This window comes from Typopeltis vanoorti, chromosome 8 (genome assembly GCF_054136105.1).
Source record: "Typopeltis vanoorti isolate ZY-2024b chromosome 8, IOZ_Tvanoo_1.0, whole genome shotgun sequence".
NCBI classification, from domain to species: Eukaryota; Metazoa; Arthropoda; class Arachnida; order Uropygi; family Thelyphonidae; genus Typopeltis; species Typopeltis vanoorti.
Window position 1 is genome coordinate 20660295 of NC_143556.1, and position 22608 is coordinate 20682902.

Genomic DNA, 22608 nt, shown 5'->3' on the forward strand with positions numbered 1-22608 from the left:
TTGGTGGATAGGGAGTTGAAGTTTAGGGGTCACATCGCAAAAGTGGCTAAATCAGCTCATCAAATCACTTGGTTGCTGAAAAATACTTTAACAAGTAGAGACAAACAGGTTATTGTTCCTCTGTATCGAGCCTTGATAAGACCGCATCTAGACTACTGTGCCCAGATTTGGGCGCCAGAGTTTCTTCTAGATGGGGAGGAGGAGAGGATCCAGAGACGAGTGACCAAGATGATAGCAGGTCTATGGAATGAACCTTATGAGAACAGGTTGAAGATTTGTGGGGTGCAGAAATTGGTTGACAGGCAGAAAAGGGGTGATATGATTGAGACATTCAAATTACAAGGATTTCTATAAGATTAATTCAGAAGATATTTTTGAGAATAGGACTGGTGGTGGGAAGAGTAGGGGCCATACATGGAAGCTTTGTAAGAGTGTGGTTAGCAAGGGTGTTAGAGCTAGGTTTTTTACTTGGGGAGTGGTGAATGAGTGGAATAAGCTGCTAGAGTCTGTTGTGGGTGCCATGACTGTGAATGAGTTCAAGGCAAGGTATGATAGATACTGTGCGAATGTCGAATAGCTGTTTTTGACATGATGTTAGGGCCTCCCTCGATGAGTCTAAGGACTCATCGAGGGAGACCTTTTCGTTACTTTTCTGTCCTAAGCTGTATATATTACATAACTCCTCTTACTCTTATTCTCACGATATTCTTTCCACATTACCTTCTTCTTGTGGATTTCTTGCTTAATAAAGTTGGAACTTTCACACACTTTTCCCATTCCTCCCTTGATGATCTAGTTTCCCTGTCTCTCTGCATTAAGTCAAATACCAAGAAGTAATTTCTCCAGGCTTTTGATGCCAAATGGAAGTTCAATGTTGTAAAATGTAAGGTTTTAAAATTTGGGAAAGAAAGATGGGATGTAGAATTTATGCTTGGTGGGAATGTATTGTTGGAGGTGGAGGAATTAAGGGATCTTGGGGCGATTTTGGATAAGGATCAGAAATTTAGGGGACACATTGCCAAAAATTGTGAGGACAACACAAAGAATTCTGGGAATGATGGAGGACACTGACTTGTAGAAGTAAGGAGATTCTTGTTCTATTGTATAAGGCTTTGAATTAGGCCATACATGGACTTCTGTGCCCAAACTTAGTCACCTGGTTTTCAAAAAGGATGAAGAGATTATTATTATTATTATTATTATTATTACGGGTATCTCCATGGAGTCAGTAGACTCATCGCGGGAGACCCAAACTAGCAAAACAATATCTGTCATATCACTTCTTGAATTCATTTACAGATGAAGAGCTCACAACAAAGTCAGGCAATGAATTCCACTCATTCACCACCCTCCAGGCAAAAAACCTTGTTCTGACACCTTTGTTAACCACACTCTTTAATTTCCAGAGATGACCTCTTGTTCTTCCATCACTATCACACAGCTGAAACATTTCCCCTGCATCAATCCTATAAAAACCTTTTAGTAATTTGAATGTTTCTATCATATCCCCTCTTCTTCGCCTATCAACCAATCTCTGCAATCCACAAGCTCTCAATCTATCAATGTAGGGAGCATTTTTTATATCACTCACCAACTTGGTCACTCTTCTCTGAACCCTCTCCACAGCCTCCTCATCTCCAAGGAATCCAGGTGACCAGACCTGAGCACAGTAATCCAAATGTGGAAGTATCAATGCTTTATAAAGGGGAATAATAACCTCCTTATCTCTGGATGTCAGTGTGTTCCTCAACAACCAAGTAATCCTATGTGCAATCTTGGACACCTTAGCAATGTGTCCTCTGAACTTCATCTCCCTATCTACCAATACCCCTAAGTCCCTAGCCTCATCAATCTCTTGGAGTACCTTTCCATCGATGTAGTACACAGCTGGTAATCTTTTAATCCCAAAATGCATGACTTTACACTTTTCCACATTGAACTGACATCCATTTTCTTTTGGCCATTTTACCAGCTTATTTAAATCCTCCTGCAAACTATCAACATCAGCTTGATTTTTTATTGCACTACACAACTTTGCATCATCAGCAAACAACTGAATATCTCCCTTTAAGCCGTTTCCTATATCATTTATATACAAATTAAACAACATTGGCCCAAGCACAGAGCCCTGAGGCACACCACTGGTCACCTGCCTCATTCTGGACTCGGCTCCTCCATACACCACCTTATGGTATCTCTCCCTGAGCCATTCTCCTATCCATATCACCAATTTAATATCCATTCCCATCTGCTCCAATTTGCGTAACAGTGTTCTATGGGGTATCCTGTCAAAAGCCTTAGCAAAATCCAGAAGTACCACTGTGTAGCCAGTTCCTTTGTCCAACTCTGATGTTATTCTATTATGAATAGTTAATAGATTGCTAAGGCAGGATCTACCTTTAACAAAACCATGTTGGCCTCTATAGAGTATCATATCCTGATCCACCCATTCTTGAATTTTGTCTTTAACCAACTTTTCCAATACTTTTACCACTACTCCTGAGATGGTGATTGGTCTGTAATTCAATACCGCAGTTTTAGAGCCACCCTTATGCAAAGGAACCACTTTGCCTAACTTCCACTCCCTAGGGACCATACCAGAGTTCAAACTTAAATTAAATATCCAGGTAAGAGGGGTTGACAATTCATTTGCACATTCACGCAACACCCGAGCTGATATTCCATCTAAGCCTACCGCAGTGTTTGCATTTAAGTTTTGCAATATATTTAATACTTCTGATTCTTTAGCTTCAATTCTCACATTAGGTATTGCTATAGGTATAGAGATATCCTCACTTGGGTGATAGACTTTTGAGAAGTGATCACTCAGTAACTCGACTATTACATCTGATTTTGTCACCTCAATACCATCAGCACCCACTAAGGTTATCCTTCCGAAGTCATTCTTCCTCTTACTTGCCACATAGCGGAAGAACTCTTTGGGATTACCCTTGATCTCTTTGGCTAAGGTCTTCTCATAATCTGATTTAGCTTTTCTTACTATGCTGGTAACCTTCCTAGCTTGAGCCTTGTACTGCTCATGGGTGTTCTGATCGCCCTTCTCCTTGTAAATTCTCCATAACATTTTCTTTTTTTGCAGTTCAAGCTTGATACTACTGCTCATCCATCTAATGCCTGCCTTGTTTGACCTCCTGACCATGGGGACACAATCTGATATTGCTTTCCTCAGATACCCGCTGATTTTATCCCAAGCACTGCTAACATCTTTCCCTTGCAATATGTTCTGCCATGGGATGGCTGCAAGCTCACTCCGAAGCTTGTTATAATTGCCTAACCTGTAGTTCCGTACATACCCCTTCTTAATAGAAAAATCCACAGATTTTGCAACCTCCCAAGTCAATACCACATGATCGCTTTCACCAACTGGAGGTAACGAGGACACCTTACTTATGCATATAACCTCTGAACCAATAACCAGGTCCAACACTCTCACACCACGTGTCCCTTCAGTTACGTGCTGTTTCAAGTAATTATCTCGTAGAAGATGTATGAACTCCATTTCCTTTTTGCTACGTGATATTTCCTCCTTCCAATTGATATCACCATAATTAAAATCCCCCATAATAATCACTAAGCCTTCACTCATTGCACTAAGTTGCTGATGCATGAATTCAATATCTCCCCCCGTACTCCCTGGCCTATAGCAGCATCCAACTGTATATTTGGTTGCGTTGGTCACTATTTCGCACCAGACTGCCTCAAATGAACTCTCATTTACATGTCTATCATCATGATATACTACTTTCTTTGGCTGCAACACATCAGCTATCATCAACAGTACTCCTCCTCCTGTTCTATCTTCTCTATCCTCCCTGAAAATACTGTACCCATCACATTCAATTCCAGTGACCACATCTTCTGCTGACAGCCAAGTTTCACTAATGCCTACAACTTTTGGTGAAATTTCACTGACTAATGCCAAAAATTCTTCTCTCTTATTTCGAATGCTTCTAGCATTGGTATACAAAAATTGCAGATTCCCTCTAGATCTTGTACCGGCTTTAGAACTGATATATAAGTCACTAACTACCGTAGTCCTATGCCGATTTTTATCCCCTCTCTTCTGCAATTTATTCTGCCTATAAGGATCAATAAATACACAATCAGTGCTAAAGTTTCTCTCTCTTACACTCAGCCTTTTCAATATTAGTTTCCCTGCCCAATAACTTCAACCTGTTCAGAAAACAATAACTTCTTCAATCGCTTATGTCCTTCCATGTTAAGATGCAGACCATCTCTAGCATACAACTGCCTTTTCCCTTCAAACACACTCCAAACATCAACAAACTCCAGACCTCTTTTTCTGCACATTCTTGCAATTATATCATTCATTATCATTGCTCGTCTACTTAACTCGTAATTGTCAAAACGAGGCAGCACACACACTATTCTCCCATTGACACTTTTCCTCTTCACAATATCTAATAATGTTCTTAAATCTTTTCCTACCCGATTTATACTACCTCTCAAGTCATTCGTACCCACCATAACTATCATCTTGTCTGTTTCATGCCCTCTCTTTATTGCTAAAGCCACTCTTTCTATTGTCCCATCAGCCAAGCACTCCTCATGCATACCACTCTCCATACCCTTAATCATAGAATCACCATATATTTTACCACTCTTAACTTCATTCAAGTCCACACTCTTGTGGATGTTGGAAGAGATGTTGGAAAGGATCCAGAGGCGACTTACTAGGGTAGTTTCTGATCTCTGGAATGCCGAATATGAGGAAAGGTTGAGAAGATGCACTAGTCTTTGTAAATTGCATCTTCTCAACCGTTTTTTTTTTTTTTTTTTTTAAATTCTGAAATGTGGTGTCTTTTTGGTGTCTGCAGAGAATTTGAGTGTGTCTAAGGTGTGGTATGATGAGCTGTATATGACAAAAAAACCTTCTAGATGAGTCTTTGACTCCATGTGGTCTTGGGATAATAATAGCAATAGTAATAATAATGTCAAGATCTTATTTTGCATCATTTAGATATTTAATTTTTATATCAGAGGTATACAGTGATTTTTTAATTATCTGGTAGTATTGGGAAACAGATTTACTAACTGATTAACTGAATGCATAATTACAAAGCATATCAATTCCAGAAATCAGCTGACATGCTAATTCATTTATATGGCCCTCTGGTTATTTGAGGACCATATAAATGGTAGATCAATGAAATACTTTTACCAAGCTCATAATAAAATCAGGAGGGAGAAACAACATACTAATTTTAAAGATCAGTTCAATAAATAAACTTACCATTACATTTTGGATTAGAAACAGAGCCATCTCCAGATTCAATCACACTGACGGTGAGATCAGCTTCTACACCACCTTGTTTATTTAACATACAGGTGTATACTGTACTGCCTAATGCACGAAAATAGTAAAAAACAAAAGATCAATCTAGAGAGCTCAGTACAATGTATCACATACGATACACAGTATGTGATATATTAATAATCAAACCAGATTTGGTTTGATTATTAACTTCACAAGTTAATAATCAAACCAAAAACTCATTTCAAAAGAAATGAGTTTTTGGTTTGCTCAAATAAGGATAGATCACTGTTCATTAGAAGCTAACTGTTATGAAATTAACTTTCATAGGTGGGATTAAAAAAAATCATTATAAATAAAAACTGTTGAATTCTTAATAATAACTAAATTCTCAAAAAATTTATGGACCTTAAGTGATGTTTTTGATTCTTCAGTTGTTTTTATTGCCATATTTCATAATTCAGGATTATTTTATTTTTATTATTATTTTTTTTTATGTATATCCATTCATGCAAGTGAGTAAGTGAAAAATGACCTAATCTTCTAAAAAAACATGCTGCCCTCCATATAGTTACTAAGAGATAATTATCTGAAACAGCATATGATGGAGGGGACCAGGGTTTTCAGAATGTTGGATCTGGTAATAGCATCAGAAGATTTATCTATAACTACAGTAGCAATTATGCCTCCAATCTAGAAAACTGATCATACACTCTTGTCCTGGAAGGTTGCTCAACATGTGGAATTTTCAGTCAAGAAGAGTTTATGTGGAACTACAAAGCTGGTGATTATGACAAACATAGGAAGCAACTCAGAGCAGTGCTATGGTATAAAAAGCTACATGGAATGAATGTTGTTAGTACATGGGTAGCAGTCTGGGATTGTTCGGGCATGGCAGTATCATACTGCATACCCAGAATCAGGAGGTTAAACCAAGTAGGGATTAAGTGGCTGAGTGACAATATAAAGCAATAGCTGCAAAAAAGAAAACATGTTGAGCAACCTTCCATGACAAAAAGGTGGAAGGAATATAAACAAAAAGATGATCAGCATGCTCATGAGTAATATAAAGCACAAGCAAAAGGGGTAACGAGTATGGTAAGGAAGGCTAAATCAGATTTTGAGAAAAAATTAGCCAAGCAGGCTAAAGTAAATCCAAAAGGGTTTTAAAGCTATGTAGCAAGTAAGAGAGAAAGATTACGGAAAGATAACTTTACTCAGTGCTGATGGTAGGAGAGTGAGAAGCAGAAGAAATAGTTTAGTTAATAAGTGATCGTTTTGCAATGGTATATCATCCAGGTGGTGACTTTGTAGTTATTGACATGACAGAGACTAAATATGAGAATTGAGGTAGATGAACTGGAGGTTATGTTGAAAAATATCAATGTAAATATAGCAGTGAGCCTGATGAGTATGTCAGCTCATGTTCTACAAGAATGTATAAATGAACTGGCAGTGCCTATGACGAAGTTCTTTAATATAAGTCTCACCTCTGGCAAGATTCCAAGGGAGTGGAAATAGGGTAAGATAGTTCTATTACATAAAGGTGGCTCCAAGACAGATGTAGTAAATTACAGACCAATTAGTATCTCTAGAGTGGTGGTTAAAGTATTGGAAAAGTTGGATAAAAGCAAAATTCAGGAGTGGGTGGATAGGAACATGTACTCTATACGAGGGGCAACATGGCTTTGTAAATGGGAGGCCCTGCCTCAGTAATTTACTAACATTTTATAATAAGGCGATGGCAAAATTGGATAAAAGAAATGGCTGCACTATGATACTGCTGGACTTTGCAAAGGCATCCTACAGAATACCACATGGAAAATTATTGCATAAGTTGGAGCAAATGGGAATGGATATGGGGTTGGTGGCTGACAGGACAGACATTAAAATGGAATGGAATCAAGATGAATGAGGATGACTAGTGGAGTGCCCCAGGGCTCTGTACTTGGACCACTACTCTTTACTTTATATATTAATTATATAGTGGAAGATTTGAAGGGGATATTCAGTTGTTTGCCAATAATGCAAAATTAGAGAGGACAATAGTCGATAAAGGTGATATAGATACCTTGCAGGATGATTTAAATAAATTGACAGTGTGGGCAAAGAACAATGGTTGTCAGTTCAATGTTGTAAAATGTAAGGTAATGCACTTTGGAATGAAAAGATCGCATACTTCATATCATACATATGGTACTAGATTACAGAGAATTGATGAGGCTAGGAATATGGGGATGATGGTGGACAGAGATTTGAAATTCAGAAGACATACTGCAAGAATTGGCCAAACAGCTCAGAGGATTACTTGGATGTTGAAGAACACACTGATAAGTAAAGATAGGGAGGTTATTATCCCTCTTTATAAGGCTACGATTCAGCCATGTGTTGACTGAATTGACTGACCAAGTCTGTGCACAGATTTGGTCACTTGCGTTTCTAGGAAAGTGGTGCAGAGGATTCAGAGATGAGTGACCAAGCTTGTGACAGGTTTGTGGAATGTACCCTATGAGAACAGATTGAAGGTGTGTGGATTGCAGAGTTTAGCCAACAGGCTGAGGAGAGGGGATATGATAGAAACTCATAAGTTACTAAAGGGATTCTATAAGATATATAGGATTCAATACAAGGGTGGTCTGAAAAGTTCTCGGCCTAATAATGAAAAAACGAATTTATAATTTCAAAATTATTTTTATTTTTCAATATAATCTCCCTTAAAACTGATACATTTATTCCAGCAATGTTCCAGCGCCATTATACTGTCCCTGTAGTGGTTCTCAGTAAAGCTGTAGAGGGGTAAACAAAATACTGCTCTACAGCTGCAATCATTTGATTTGAAAAAAAAAAAAATGCTGACTAGTGATGAAGAGTTTTAGTTTTGGGAAGAGATAGAAGTCAGAGGGAGCCAAATCTGGGAAATACGGTGGATGTTCCAACAATTCCTAGTGCAGATCCCTTAATTTTCCCATTGCCAAAACACCTTTTCAGCATCGTCCTGATGACGGATGATTTTTTTTGTTCTTCAAACAGGATCTTTTCTCATGATTATTTCGTCTAGTCTGGTTAAAAGATCGGAATAATATTCCCCAGTTATTGTTTTACTCTTTTAAAGATAATTAATAAACAAAATGCCCTTAGCATCCCAAAACACTGATGCCATGACCTTTCCTGCTGATGGAACCGAATTTGTCTGAACAACTGAATGATGGTGCTGAACAACCGGCTTCTGTCCACCATTTTGACTGCTGTTTGGATTCTGGTGTGTAATGGTGAATCCAAGTCTCATCCATAGTAATAAATCAATGCATAAAATCAGCACCCATTTTGTGCAAAGCTTTTTCATTTGCAATTCTTCATGCAAAATATATCCTACACGTTCTTTTGATATGCCTATAGTCTCAGCAATTTCATGCATTTTGACTCGCCGGTCATCCAATACCATATTGTGCACTTGATCAATGATTTCTGGTGTTGTTACACTTTTTGGACGTCCTTCACATGGATCATCTTCATAGTGCTTGTACAGCCACGTTTAAACTCGGCAGCCCATTTCTTAATTGTTGAAAACGAGGGAGAAGAGTGCCCATAAACTTTTATGAACTTCAAATGAATTTCTTTTGGCGTTAAACTTTTTACAAAGAATTTTATAACCACACGATACTCAATTTTATCCATTTCAAGGGATACAGACAACACTTTTGCTTCAGACAGCTGTATAAAACAAACTACTTGATAGAATGATTTGCAATTTCACATGGATGCTTATGACAGATGTACCAACTTAGAAAAAATAATCTTGCTGATATGTTGCCGTCTATCGTTGAGGCCGAGAACTTTTAAGACCATCCTCATTCATGGGAAAACAAGGTATCAAACTTGATAGTTGTCTAAGAGCATAGTTAGTAAGGGTGTGCAGACAAAGTTTTTTACTTAAAAGTGGTGAATGAGTGCAATGGATTGTCAGAGATAGTTGTGAGCATCCCAACAGTGAATAAGTTTAAGGGGATGTGTGATAGGTCCCCTTAACACATACATTGTGTTAATGGATAGTATGGGTCTCCCATGATGAGTCTTTTGACTCCATGGGGTACTCATATAAATAAATAACAATACAGTATCTGGATTTTTCCTTTAACCAACTTCTCCAAAAACTTGCGAATCATTTCTGAGAATGCAACCTTAGTCTTGGAGTCTCCTTTATGCAATGGAACTATTTAATTAAGGGGATTTGAAATCCCTCATTATTTCAAAGCCGAATGAGAAACTCGAAGATCAAAATCTAAGAGTTTCATGCCGAAGAACATTCGGCAAGTCCAAGTGTAAATCAACGCCTGGTGGTTCAACACTAGGGCAATTTGGAGCAAAGGTGGAGCAAGCTTCAATCACTGTCCTTAATATTTTGCTTGCTCCACCTTTGTCCCAGTGTTGTACCACCAGGCGTTGACTTACACTTGGACTTGCTGAACGTTCTTCGGCATGAAACTCTTATATTTCGATCTTCGAGTTTCTCATTCGGCTTTGAAATAATGAGGAATTTATTATCCCCTTAATTAAATAACTTACGTCGCCAAAAAAAAAAGCCTATTCTTGCAATATAAGCTGATATACCATTCAATTGCATAGCTGTAGTCACATCAGGTTCTGTAATATCCTATGCATCTCCAGTTGATTTAGCTGTATTTTCATACCAATCCCTGCTATGCTTGTTACTGCAATATCTCTACCCAGATACTGTATCTTTGCAAAGTGATCACTTAGTGATTCAACTATTTCAATTGCTTCAGTTACCTCCCTACCATCAGCATTTGGTCAAAACTTATTGCACTGTAATCATTCTTCCTTTTAGTTGTCACACATCGAAAGAACTCTTTGGGATTACCTTTGCTTGCACAGCTAATTTTCTCTCATATTCTAATTTTGTGTGCTTTCTTATCACCTTTCTTTTTAAATCCACTCCAAGAAATAATATCCATTTTGCGAATTCTACATAATGATTCTATTCATCCATTTAATTCCCACTTTATTTATTTTCCTTACTCTAGGTGTGTCAAACACCTCTCTATCACCTCTTCTTTGCAGTTTTTTATTCCATGGCCTTAACTGAGAATTCAGCACATTTAGCCACCTCCCAGATGATCACTCTCACTGATTAGGACAAAGTGCATCAAATCCGTTTCATTCCACTCGTGTATCCTTTCCATCTTCCAATCTGTTCTCATAGTTGCTGTCTTCCATAATAGTTACTCAACATCTACTCAGTGAACTTAATTGCAGATGACCATTTACATTACCCTTTGCATCTCCTGGTCTATAGAAGCAACTAACTGTGTTTATTTTGTCCTGCTGGCCTCTCACTAGGCGGCCTCAAATGAACTACTTTCACTGATCTCTAGCTGATGGCTTCTTGTTCTTCCCATTTCCCCACGTGTTATGAAAAACCTTACCCACATTAATCTGATAACAGTCCCTAACTAACTTATGTCCCCCATAGTCCCCCATCCTGCTCTTTTCTCATATCCACCAGACTCTGCAAATTGAATTTCCTCGATCTTTCTTCATACTCCACATTACAGAGACCAGAATCCATCAAGTCAATTGTGTCTTCATGCTTTCCAATATCTTTTCATCCATTTGAAAATTAGGTGACCAAATCTATGTACAGTAATCCATATACAACCTAATCAAGGATGCATAAAATGGAACCATAATATAACCATAATCTGCTGTGCTGTCTCTACAATTTTAGTAATATGCTTTCTAAATTTCAAGTCCTTATACATTATCACTCTTATATCCTATATTGTGTTGCAAAGTAAATTTAAATAAATTTACTTTGCAACACAGAACTGGTAACCTCACTCTCTTGACCATTCACCCAGTCTGTTAATTTATTCAACTACTCTTGCAATGCCACAACATCTGCTGTACTCCTTACAGTTCTTCCCAAATTTGCATCATTTGCAAATGATTGGACATCACCATTCAACCTGCCTTTCCTTATATCACTAATGAAAGAGAGGAAAGTTATTAATGGTGTGCAGTGGCGTAACTGGGGGGGGGGGCGGCACTTTTCATGTGAGACAATTTTATTTTTCGACGATTCTTTTATTTATGTTAACTTAGTAATTTTTTATAACTTAATTAATAATTAGTTTTTAAAAACTATACTTACAACTAAAATAAACAAACATAGTGTTGTTGTAATTTATTTCCCTATAAGTCGCTTTGACTTTTTGTAGTATTTTTGGTGTGTGTTGAGAGGGGTGGAAAACTCAGGAACCGCCCAGGGCGACAAAAGTTCTAGCTATGCCACTGATGGTGTGACTCTTTAGGGCACAAGATTAGTGACTTTCTTCTTTTGAGTATCATCTTCTCCCCACATACATATGTTGTTGATACCTATCAGGTAGCTGGTCTCCAATACAGCACACTAATCTACTCTCAAACCCCATATATTTCAATTTCATTATCAGCTTGCCATGTGGCAATATATCAACAGTCTTTGCAAAATCTAAATACTGTATGCATCTCCCTTATCTAATGCATTATCACCTGATTGTAATTATTATTATTACATAACACCTCCAAGGAGTCCAAAGACTCAGTAAGGAAGGGCACCTCCTCTATAATTCTTGGTCTCCATCACTCCACTAACTGCAACTACCTTCATCATCTACACCAATGCCATCTACTGCTGACCACCACCACTATTTTCACAGATAATCACAAACATCCATGCACACTGTGGGATTTGAACTTGCAGCCTTTTGACTGGAGAGCGGATATGCTAACCACTCAGCCAACCAGGTCAGCATTTCTTAATAATTAAGAAAATTGCTAAACACAATCTTCCTTAAGCAAGCCTATGTTGTTGGAGAGGTTAAGAGAACCATCTTTGGTTCTCATAACCTCTTCAACACATCAGCCACCATTACTAAAATTAGAGATGGAAGACTAACATGGAAAAATATTTAATAGATGTAAAATTTTTACCTTAATGTCAACGTTATCTTTGGTACAATGAGTAATAGAATGCAATTAAAATATAAGTAACAGATTTTAAAAAGTACCATCATAGTTGAAGTAAGACAACAATGATCAATAAAATTTTTAATTTTAAAAATTAAAAACATGCAAAAAAAAGAAATTAAACAAAATAGAGAAAAATAACAGCATTTCAAAAAGTAGCTGGTCAAACTAAAACTCTATAAAATTATTATTATAGACTTGATTCCATATAGCAACATAGAATGCCAGGACATGGAAACTCGATCAGAAAGAAATAGAGAAAATCAGAGCATTCGAAATGAAATGCTTAAGAAAAATAAAGACTCACTGGTCTGAACACAAAACAAATGAGCATGCCAAACACAAACTAAACAACAGAGAAGATATCATAGATATAATTCTTAAACAACAATTTAGATGGTTTGGACACCTCCAGAGAATGACTTTTCAGAGATTACCAAACATAGCCTTGAATGGAATGAGTGGAGAAAGACCATCAAGAGGGAGAACAAAAAGAACTTGGCTACAAGTCTTTGAATGAAAGATCATAATTATCAAGCTTCAAAGAGAGCTTGATAATTATATGAGCTATATGATAGAGACAAAGATACAGTCTTTGAAGGAAAGGCTACACTTTTCAAGCTACAGAGAGAGAGAGAGAGAGAGATGAGTGAGATGACAAAGATTTGTTCATAGGAGATTCAATCCATCATCTTGATGGATGAAAAAGAAGAAAAAAATAATATTAATGATTAGAGGAGTGATACAATAATATTTTCCATTAGGGATAACAGAAGGCTATCAGATCAGTTCAAATTTGGATGTAAAACAAAAAAAAAATAGTGTCACAACTTTCTTTATCTGTTCTTGTGTAAGAGTCTGGTTTTACTTCCACAAGACTCTGTGTTTAGTTGAGATGACATGTTCAGCCAAGCCAGACTGCTCAGGTTCATCATAAAGGATATAATATTTATGTTCTTCATGGAACAGCAGCAGATCTACCTGATTGAATGAAATAAGACAGGTCACAAAAGCAAGAATGTTGAAAGGCTTATGAGTTATGCAGTATGTTCCAATTCATTTTAGATTCTTTGCCTCTGTGTTCAGGAAGAAATTTCTTGGATTCCTCTTCCTTATGTGAAATGAATATTGGAATGTACTGTGAAAGTTCTGAGGCCTATCATCAGTCCTTTCATCCTGTTAGGAAAAGTTCAACTTCCTTTCTACACTTAAGACAAGTTTCCTCCACTTGCTTTCCAGGTATCTCCAGAATCCTTGCTCTTATGGTTAGTCTTATTTCAGTCATTTAGGTAGATAAGCTGCTGTCTGTTATAAAGGGTATAAATCTTATACCCGGTATCATGGGAGCTGAGCAGTCTGGCTTGGCTGAACATGTCATGTGTACTAAGCACAGAGTCTTGTGGAAGAAAACCAAACTCTTACACAAGAGTAAATTCCTTATGAAACACTCATATAATAAAAATTATAAGATCTTGTTTTATACCATCCAAATATGAACAGACCTGATAGCCTTCAGTTATCTCCCTTATGAGAAATATTTATCACTCCTCTAATAATTTCTAATTTTTTCTTATATATTTATACATATAGCTTTTAATTTTTTAAAATTAATTAGCAGTTTTATTGATCATTTGTTGTAATACTTGAGCTATAATGCCACTTTCTAAAATTCTTACTGTTACTTGTATTTTAATTTGTTCTATTACTCATTGTACTGAAGATACTTTCTACATGGGCTGACCATACGTACTGTTTTGCATGGGACAATGCCGTTTTTTCCATATTTTTTGGCCATCCTGTCGGATGACAAAATTTACATTTTAATAAAAATGTAAATTTTGTTCCGTTTTTTAATAAAAACTATAAATATACTTTAATATTGGTCAATAATATGGTTATACAAGTAATTTGTATAACCATGCAGTGGCACACCCAGAGGGGGGGGTAGGGCCCTGGCACCCCTCAAAGAAAAAGGAAAAAACGCTAGAAAATTTTTTCCTAATTAAAATCTTTTCCTAATTAAAATTCCTTTTTTTTTTTAAATTTATGTTGTGTTTTCTATTTCTATACTACTTATGAATTAGCGATCATTGCAGATGCTCAGTCATAGGTTGTATTCAATGCTTAGTGTGTATTCTCAAATCATCTACTCAACACCCCCCCCCACACACACATACATACACCCAAGATTAAATCCTGAGTGCACTACTGAACCATGGAGTCGCAATGTTTGATACTAAATATCAATATCTGCAGTGATTTATTCAGAGAAAATAAAAAATACATGTTGGCAACATTTGCTCATCTCAGATGCACTGTCTGTTCTGCTGTAGCATTAGTTTAAGTTTTGCCTGTATGCTAACTGGTGGCCTCTGTTATTCAATGTCGGTAGTTTAGATTTCATATTTTTTAAAGTTTTAAGTCTTATTTTTTAAAGCTTTAAGTCTGTCCTTGCAATGTCAAAGAGGCGCAACTGCAGTTTTAATGATGATCTCCAGAAAGAATTCAAATTTATTAAACTGGACAAGTTGTGTAGTGATTGAACAAAAGTGATATTCCAACATTGTAATGTCTATTTTTCTGTTGCTTGTGGAGGCAGAAGTGACATCAACCTACATTTATGTAGCCAGAAACAGAAGACCAACATTTACGTAGCCAGAAGGAAGATGCTGAAAAGACTCTGGCTTCAGTTAAAAACATCAGCTCATTCATGGTGGAGACATGATGGTGATAGCGAAGGCGATAAAACTGCAGCAAGCGAAGCTCTTGTTGCTTATCATACTGTGTGCCACAGCCAAAGTTTTCGCGAATATGACTGCTTGTCGACATTGATAAATAAAATTTATGAATCAAAATTTTCTTCAACACATACCAAATTAGAAGCAATAATTTCCAATGTTTTATCACCATACATATTGGGTGAAGTAAAAGAGGATTTAAAGAAACCAAAAAGCATTACAGTCAGTTTAGATGCATCAAACAAAAAAAGACATCAAACTTTTTCCAGTCGTTGTGCAGTACTTTTGGCAAAATTGCGATGCTCAAGACAAAATTATATACTTTATTTCCTTACCTGGTGAAACATCCGACCTACAGTGTTGAAGGAAGTAAGTGACAAATTTGCCTTACAAAACAAAATTGTTGCTTTGTGTGCAGATAACATGAACACCAATTTTGGTGGTTGCAAAAACTTGAAACTGAACTGAAGAGGCAGATTATCAGTATTGGTTGGGCACACAACAATACACAATTATCACCAGTGTGCTGTCGACTGTTTACCAATTGATATTGAAATGTTTTGCAGTGAAAGTATACAAATACTTCAATATATGCACAGAGTTGAACTGAAAAACTTTTGTGACTTTGCTGGAAACAATTATGCTAAATTGTTAGAGCATGGAAATACAAGACTTTTGTCATTGGGTCCACCAATTGACAGAATTTTAAGCATGTTTAATGGGCTTCGTTCTTATTTTCTTTCTCAAGAAAAATACAATGTTATGTTGAAAAAAATTGTTTGATCCCTGTTTGAAATTGTGGTTGTCATTTTCAAGAGATCAAGTGTCTACATTCAAAACATAGATTAGCTTAATAGAAAAAAATAATATTTCAGCTACTACAGAAGTAGCCATGAACATCGAAAATCTTGTAAACAATTTAGAGTCCAGAAAAAGTGAAGTGTTTGCAACTACTGATGTCAAAAAACAACTGAAAATGTTAGTAGATTCAGGAGAAATTAATGACGCTAAGTTTTTTGAGGTAGTTGATTATTTCTATGAAACCAGCTTAGAATATGTCAACAAATGGAAGTGCAGTTTAGGAAGCACTAAGAAGTTCAAGTGGGTGCTACTAAGGAAGACACCTGAATGGAAAGAAATATAGGACAGCTTAAGTAAGGAACTCATCACACACACAGAAACAAAGAAACTTGTGTATTTGATACATGGAATAAAGAAAACGTTCCTGCATCTGATAGATGGGTACAGATTTTTTATGAAATGAATGAAAAAACCTAGACTTTCAAGACTTTTGTAATATTCTAGAGTTTAGTCTTTGTCATCCAGGAAGTACAGCATCTGTCGAGAGAATATTTCCTGTTATGAACAGCATGTGGTCAAAGGAGAAATCTAGATTATGTGTTGAGACAATGAGGGCTATGTTAGTTGTAAGACAAAATTGTGTCATGTGTGAAAAGTGTTAAATGTGAAAAGTTTTATGATAAGGTGTTGAAATACAGAAATTTGTTGTGTAAGATCACTTCATCGAAGAAATATTCATGGTACGATCGTAGTGAAATACAGTCTCCTCTACATCTACCTAAATTTCTGTATGTGTTCTGTCACTGAAGAATAATGGTAAGCTCAATATGTTTATGTAATAAAACTTTTTTTTTATTGTCTTACTTTTTCATGAATACAAAATATTACATAATCCCAGTCCTGTTTTTGTCATCCCAATATCCTGTTTTTGTCTCAAGGAAATATGGTCAGCCAATTTCTATGCTAAATTGAAAATTTTACACCTGTTAAATATTTTTCCATCTCTAATTTGTGTAACTATGTCCACTTACATATTTTAACCACTACTCCAGATGCACAGATTAGCCCAGGGGTCTTCAAAGCATGGCCCGTCGGCCATTTTGAAAAATAACCACTTAACATTAAAACGCGATTAAATAAAAAATAATTTCAACGAAGCCCGCGGGCCACTAAGCTATACTGCAGTATTTAGAATTGTAAGATGCTTTCCAGATTCACAAGGAATGATGATGTGCATTTCATACTTTACATAAAATCCTATAAAAATAAATATTAAATAGACATGCTTCTTCAGCCATCTACCAGTGGCAAGCAGTACTTAAGTACTAGTATTAAAGTTGCAGGTAGATGGCTAAAGCAGTAGTTCATTCGAGTGCACTGTCTAGTGCCTTCCAGATACATCTCAAAGATTCTCGATACTTCGTTATTTTCATATACAGTAAATACAAGAGGATCTCATCCACAATCAGTCAGTCAGTCAGTCGTGAACAGTGTGATATTCATGTAAAAGCGCACGCAGGTTCGTCGTGTCAGCCATAGCCTATTGTGGTTTTATATTGCAAGACTTTTTTCATTAGTGTGAGACATATTCAGTGGATAATAACTGTTACATGGCCATTTTGGATCATTTTTGAGTTCATCTTACATCACTATGACATCTACGAGTAAAAAGCGTAAATCAAGTGATTCTTGTCGGGTTTTTAATGAAAAGTGGACCAATTTGTACTTTTTTGTACTGATCGACGATAAGCCAGTGTGTTTAATTTGTTGCGAGTCAGTGTCAGTATCAAAAGGGGTGCGCAGCAGCTAGGTTTTCGTTCCTGCACCCTGTTAATACTCATTAGGAGAAGCTAAAGCTGCTATCAACCAAACACAAGTGATCGAACTAAAATGCTCCCAAATTTCTGCTCTAAAGGATCCTACCTGGGGCCAGGCCTATAGTATCATTTAATATTGAAGGTTTCTCCAGTGTTATGCAAGATCTCATTGCAAATATTTGCAGAGATAATGACCGCGATGTGCTCTGCCTGGAAGAAACTCACAGAGGAGAAGGTGCTACAAGCCCTTACATCCATGGCATGAAACTCGTTAAAGAAATACCCCACGATAAATATGGTAGCGCAATATTTACAAAAGAAAACTTGATCCCATTGACTCAACGAACCACAGAAACATGGAGATTATTACAATCACATTTAAAAATATCTCAATTACCTCAGTCTATAAACCACCAGAAGAAGCTTTTTGCTTCCCTGACATCCTCCTCAATAATAATGCATACATGACTAATGTTGTATTAGGTGACTTTAACAGCCATAATATTAACTTGGGTTACACAAAGTCCAACGAAGACAGAGAACTTGTTGAAAAACGGGTTGAAAACATTTCTCTAAACATGATACATAATCCAAACTTCCCTGCATCTTTCAACAGTGGCAGATGGAAGCAAGACTATAACCCTGACCTCATATTTGTTAGCTCAAAAATATCCAACATTTGTGTTAAAAAATTTTTAAATCCCATTCCACATACTCAACATAGACCTATAATGCTACCATTCAATCCAGCAATTATGCTTAACACAGTTCCTCCAAACTCTCAAGAGTATCCTGAATTCATAAAAATACTGAGTAAAATCTCCACCAAACACATCCCCCAAGAATGCCGCACAAACTACATTCCAGGCCTTTCCAGTGACGTGCAAGTTCAGTATATTGATTACTTACAACTTTACAACACCAACCCCTTCTCAAAAGAGACTATCCAAGCCGGAGAAAAATTATGCTCCAAGATGGCAGAGTAAAGGCATTCCTCATGGAAAAAAGAAATAGAAGCTTTTGATATGACCCATAGTAGCAGAAAGGCATGGAACTTTATCAACAGAATTAGGGAGGATTTCACTAAGTCATATGAGCATCTGCAGGTAACAGCTAATCAAATTGCTCACCAGCTGCTGCTGAATGGAAAATTCCCTAAAAAGCACACAAAAAATAAGATACTTAGAACCCCAAGTGAGGAAGAAAATGTGATTAACTTAGATTTCACCATCACTGAACTCAATGCTGCCATAAACCTATTAAAACCTAGAAAATCTGCAGGCCTTGATGTCTGTAATGAACAGATTAAACATTTTGGAACTGGACAAAAGAATGGTTATTAAACCTATACAACACTTGCGTCAGAACCCTAAGAATACCAACTATCTGGAGGCCTTTATGAAACGAGGGAAAACTCCAACAGAAGCAAAAAATTACAGACCTATATCACTACTCAGCAACCTCTTTAAACTCTATGAACAATTAATTTTGAATAGGCTACAACCCCTAATCAAACCCCATCTTATTGCTGAGCAGGCTAGTTTTAGACCAGGAAAATCCTGCACATCACAAATTCTCAACCTCACTCAATATATAGAAAATGGTTATGTGCAAAAACTAGCCACAGGAGCAATCTTCGTAGACCTAACTGCAGCATATGATACCATAAACCATCTCACACTCAGGAATAAATTATACAGAATAACTAGAGACTATCGCCTTGTCCTCCTGATCCAATCACTCTTGGAAAACAGATACTTTTACGTGGAACTGGGGGATATGATGAGCCGCTGGCACCTCAAAAAAAATGGTCTCCCCCTCCCCTAGGGAAGTGGGTTATCACCATTACTTTTCAACATCTATGTCAATGATCTCTCCATCTTTCCAGGAACGAGAAATTTTACCTATGCTGATGACCTTGCCATAGCTACTCTTCAAAAAATTTCAAGTCCATTGAAACTACTCTATCACTTGCCTTAAATAGTCTATACAAAATAAATAATGGAAAAACTCACGTAGAAATATTATTTAATAGTATAATTTTCGCCTGTGTGTCACAGGCATCTTCAGTACAATTAGGCACAAAAATTAAACACTAACTGACAATTCCAAAAAGCGCCACCTAAGTAGCTGGTGTAAGATAACTAAAAAGGTCAATAACTTTCCTAAAAAAAAAAAAAAAAAAAAAAAAAAATTAATACAATAAAAAGTTAGGAAAGATTAGCTGATTTGTAAAGTACTATCTCCCATAAAGGGGATAGACGTAAGCCGTCAGATCTGTTTAAGTTAGGAGAATGAAGTAGAGTTTCACATGCTTCTTTATAAAGGCGTTCCATGAGAAACTGACTTTTGTGAAGAACTCTTGTCTTTCTCCAATGAACTCTGTGTCTAGTGAAGATGGCATGTTCTGCAAGTCCAGACTTTTCAGGTTTAAAGTATTCAATATAAGATTGGTGTTCTTCTAGCCGAATGGAGGCAGATCTTCCCGTTTGTCCGAAATAACATAATCCACAAGAGCACGGAATCTGGTAGACACCTGGATGATTAAGATGTGGAAGCTTGTCCTTTGGAGAAGCGAGAAAGGTGGAGATTTTTCTAAACGGTCGAAAGGCAACAAAAATATTCAGTGGTTTTAAAATTTTTGCTATACGTTCACTGATGCCTTGTATATAAGGGATGGTAATGCGCGTTACTTCCTCTGTGTTTGAAGAGGGAGACATATTAAATCTACTCAAAGTTCTTTTAATGAAGCAATTCTTATAGCCATTAGATAGAAAGGAAGAAGTTATATATCGTATTTCTTTCTGTAAAAGATCGTCTGTAGAACAAAAGGAGTGGGCCCGATGAACCAGTGTTTTAATAGTTCCTGCCTTTTGACTGGGATGGTGATGAGATTCCGCATGGATATAGTGGCCTGTATGAGTCTTCTTTCTATAAACTGAGAAATGTAGGTTACCATCTGGTTGGCGAAGAATTAGAAGATCTAAAAAGGCTAACTGCTTATTTGATTCTACTTCTAGGGTAAACTTGATCCTAGGATGAAATGCGTTTAACTTATTGAGAAATTGTTGAAGTTCATCAGAAGAGCCATTCCATACAGCAAAAATGTCATCGACATATCTGAACCAATGAGTAGGTCTGGGAGAAATATTGTCAAAGATACGTTGTTCAAAATGTTCCATAAAGAAATTAGAGATAGCAGGAGAGAGAGGATTACCCATTGCTGTTCCTTCAATTTGTTGATACAACTTATTTTTAAAAGAAAAATAACCAGAATTTATTACAAAATCAAATAAGTTTACAATGTCTGAAGGAAATTCCTGTTGTAGTAATTCAATACTTTCCGAAAGAGGCACATTTGTAAATAAAGAAACAACATCTAAACTGATCATGATATCAGAAACGTCCAAATGAAGATCTGAAATTTAATTTTTAAAATCCAAAGTATTTTTTATATAAGTATCAGTTCTTCTAGTTGAAGAGGAGAGTAAATTAGATAAAAATTTTGAGATTTTGTAAGTTGGGCAACCTATACAATCTACGACTGGTCTTAACGGAATGCCTGGTTTATGAACTTTTGGAAGACCATACAATCTAGGTGGACGACCGAAGAAGGTTTTAAGTTTTTTCTTTTGATCATCATTCCATGTAGATACATTATCTATAAGAGAATTAAGTCTCTTCAATTGACTCCGGGTAGGATCCGATGTAAGAGGCCTATAAGTTGAATAGTCGCGAAGTAAAAGAGACATTTTTCTCTCATATTCCTTCCTATCTTGAATCACTACAGCCTTCCCCTTATCAGCTTTCGTAATTATTAAATTATTGTTATTCTTCAGTGATTTCAATGCTTTAAATTCAGAGTAAGAAAGATTAGGACGAGGAGGCTTGGCATGAAAAAGAATTTGTGCACATTCAAAACGTAATCTGTTGGCTGTTTTTTGGGGTAAGGATCGAATACCCCTGTCTATGTTAAAAAAATCCATAATAGGCACCTTATGTCTTACGTCTATCCCCTTTATGGGAGATAGTACTTTACAAATCAGCTAATCTTTCCTAACTTTTTATTGTATTAATTTTTTTTTTTTTTTTTTTTTCAGGAAAGTTATTGACCTTTTTAGTTATCTTACACCAGCTACTTAGGTGGCGCTTTTTGGAATTGTCAGTTAGTGTTTAATTTTTGTGCCTAATTGTACTGAAGATGCCTGTGACACACAGGCGAAAATTATACTATTAAATAATATTTCTACGTGAGTTTTTCCGTTATTTATTTGTATAGTTATGTCTACTCACGGTTTACCTCTTTTAAAACTTATTAAATAGTCTAACCACATACTATACCAGCAATCAGTTAAAATCAAACTCCTTGAAAACCCAGACTGGCCTTTTCCACCTTAACAATAAGGAAGCCAACAGGAAGCTACAGATTTCTTGGGAAGGCTCTAATATAGAACATTCCTGGAACCTCATATAAATTCATGATTACCTCATATAAAACACACATAGAAAAAACAAAGGCAAAAGTGAATGCAAGAAACAATACACTAAGAAAGCTTACCTCCTCCAAATGGGGTGCAGACCCTAGCACACTGAGATCTTCTACCTTGGCCCTTTGCTATTCTCATGCTGAATATGCCTACCCAGTATGGTCCAGATCCTGCCATGCTGAAAAAGTTGATCCAGCAGTGAATGAATTAGAGGATGCCTGAAAATGCTTAATTACAGGATGCCTGAAACCAACACCAAATAAAAGACCTGTATACTTTGGCTGGTATTACCCCCCCCCCCCTCAATTCGAAGATCTGCATTCTCAGCTGACAAAAGAAGCAGACAAATGAATGATGAACGCCATCCACTATTCAGCCAGACAACTAAGATCCCGACATAGCTTCCTGGCAACTGTTGAGCCACCTAAAAACCTCCTAGA

The 22608-nt window shown here is 36.6% G+C and overlaps 1 protein-coding gene across 1 annotated transcript in view; it reads right to left on the reverse strand.

Moving 5' to 3' along the window:
- LOC150103805 (sarcosine dehydrogenase, mitochondrial-like) overlaps window positions 1–22608 on the reverse strand; it is a 383814-nt gene that overhangs the window by 170817 nt on the left and 190389 nt on the right. The window contains exon 15 of the mRNA XM_090397147.1: window positions 5276–5386. Within this exon, the coding sequence (XP_090253273.1) occupies window positions 5276–5386 (111 nt within the window). The remainder of the gene's footprint in view (window positions 1–5275; window positions 5387–22608) is intronic.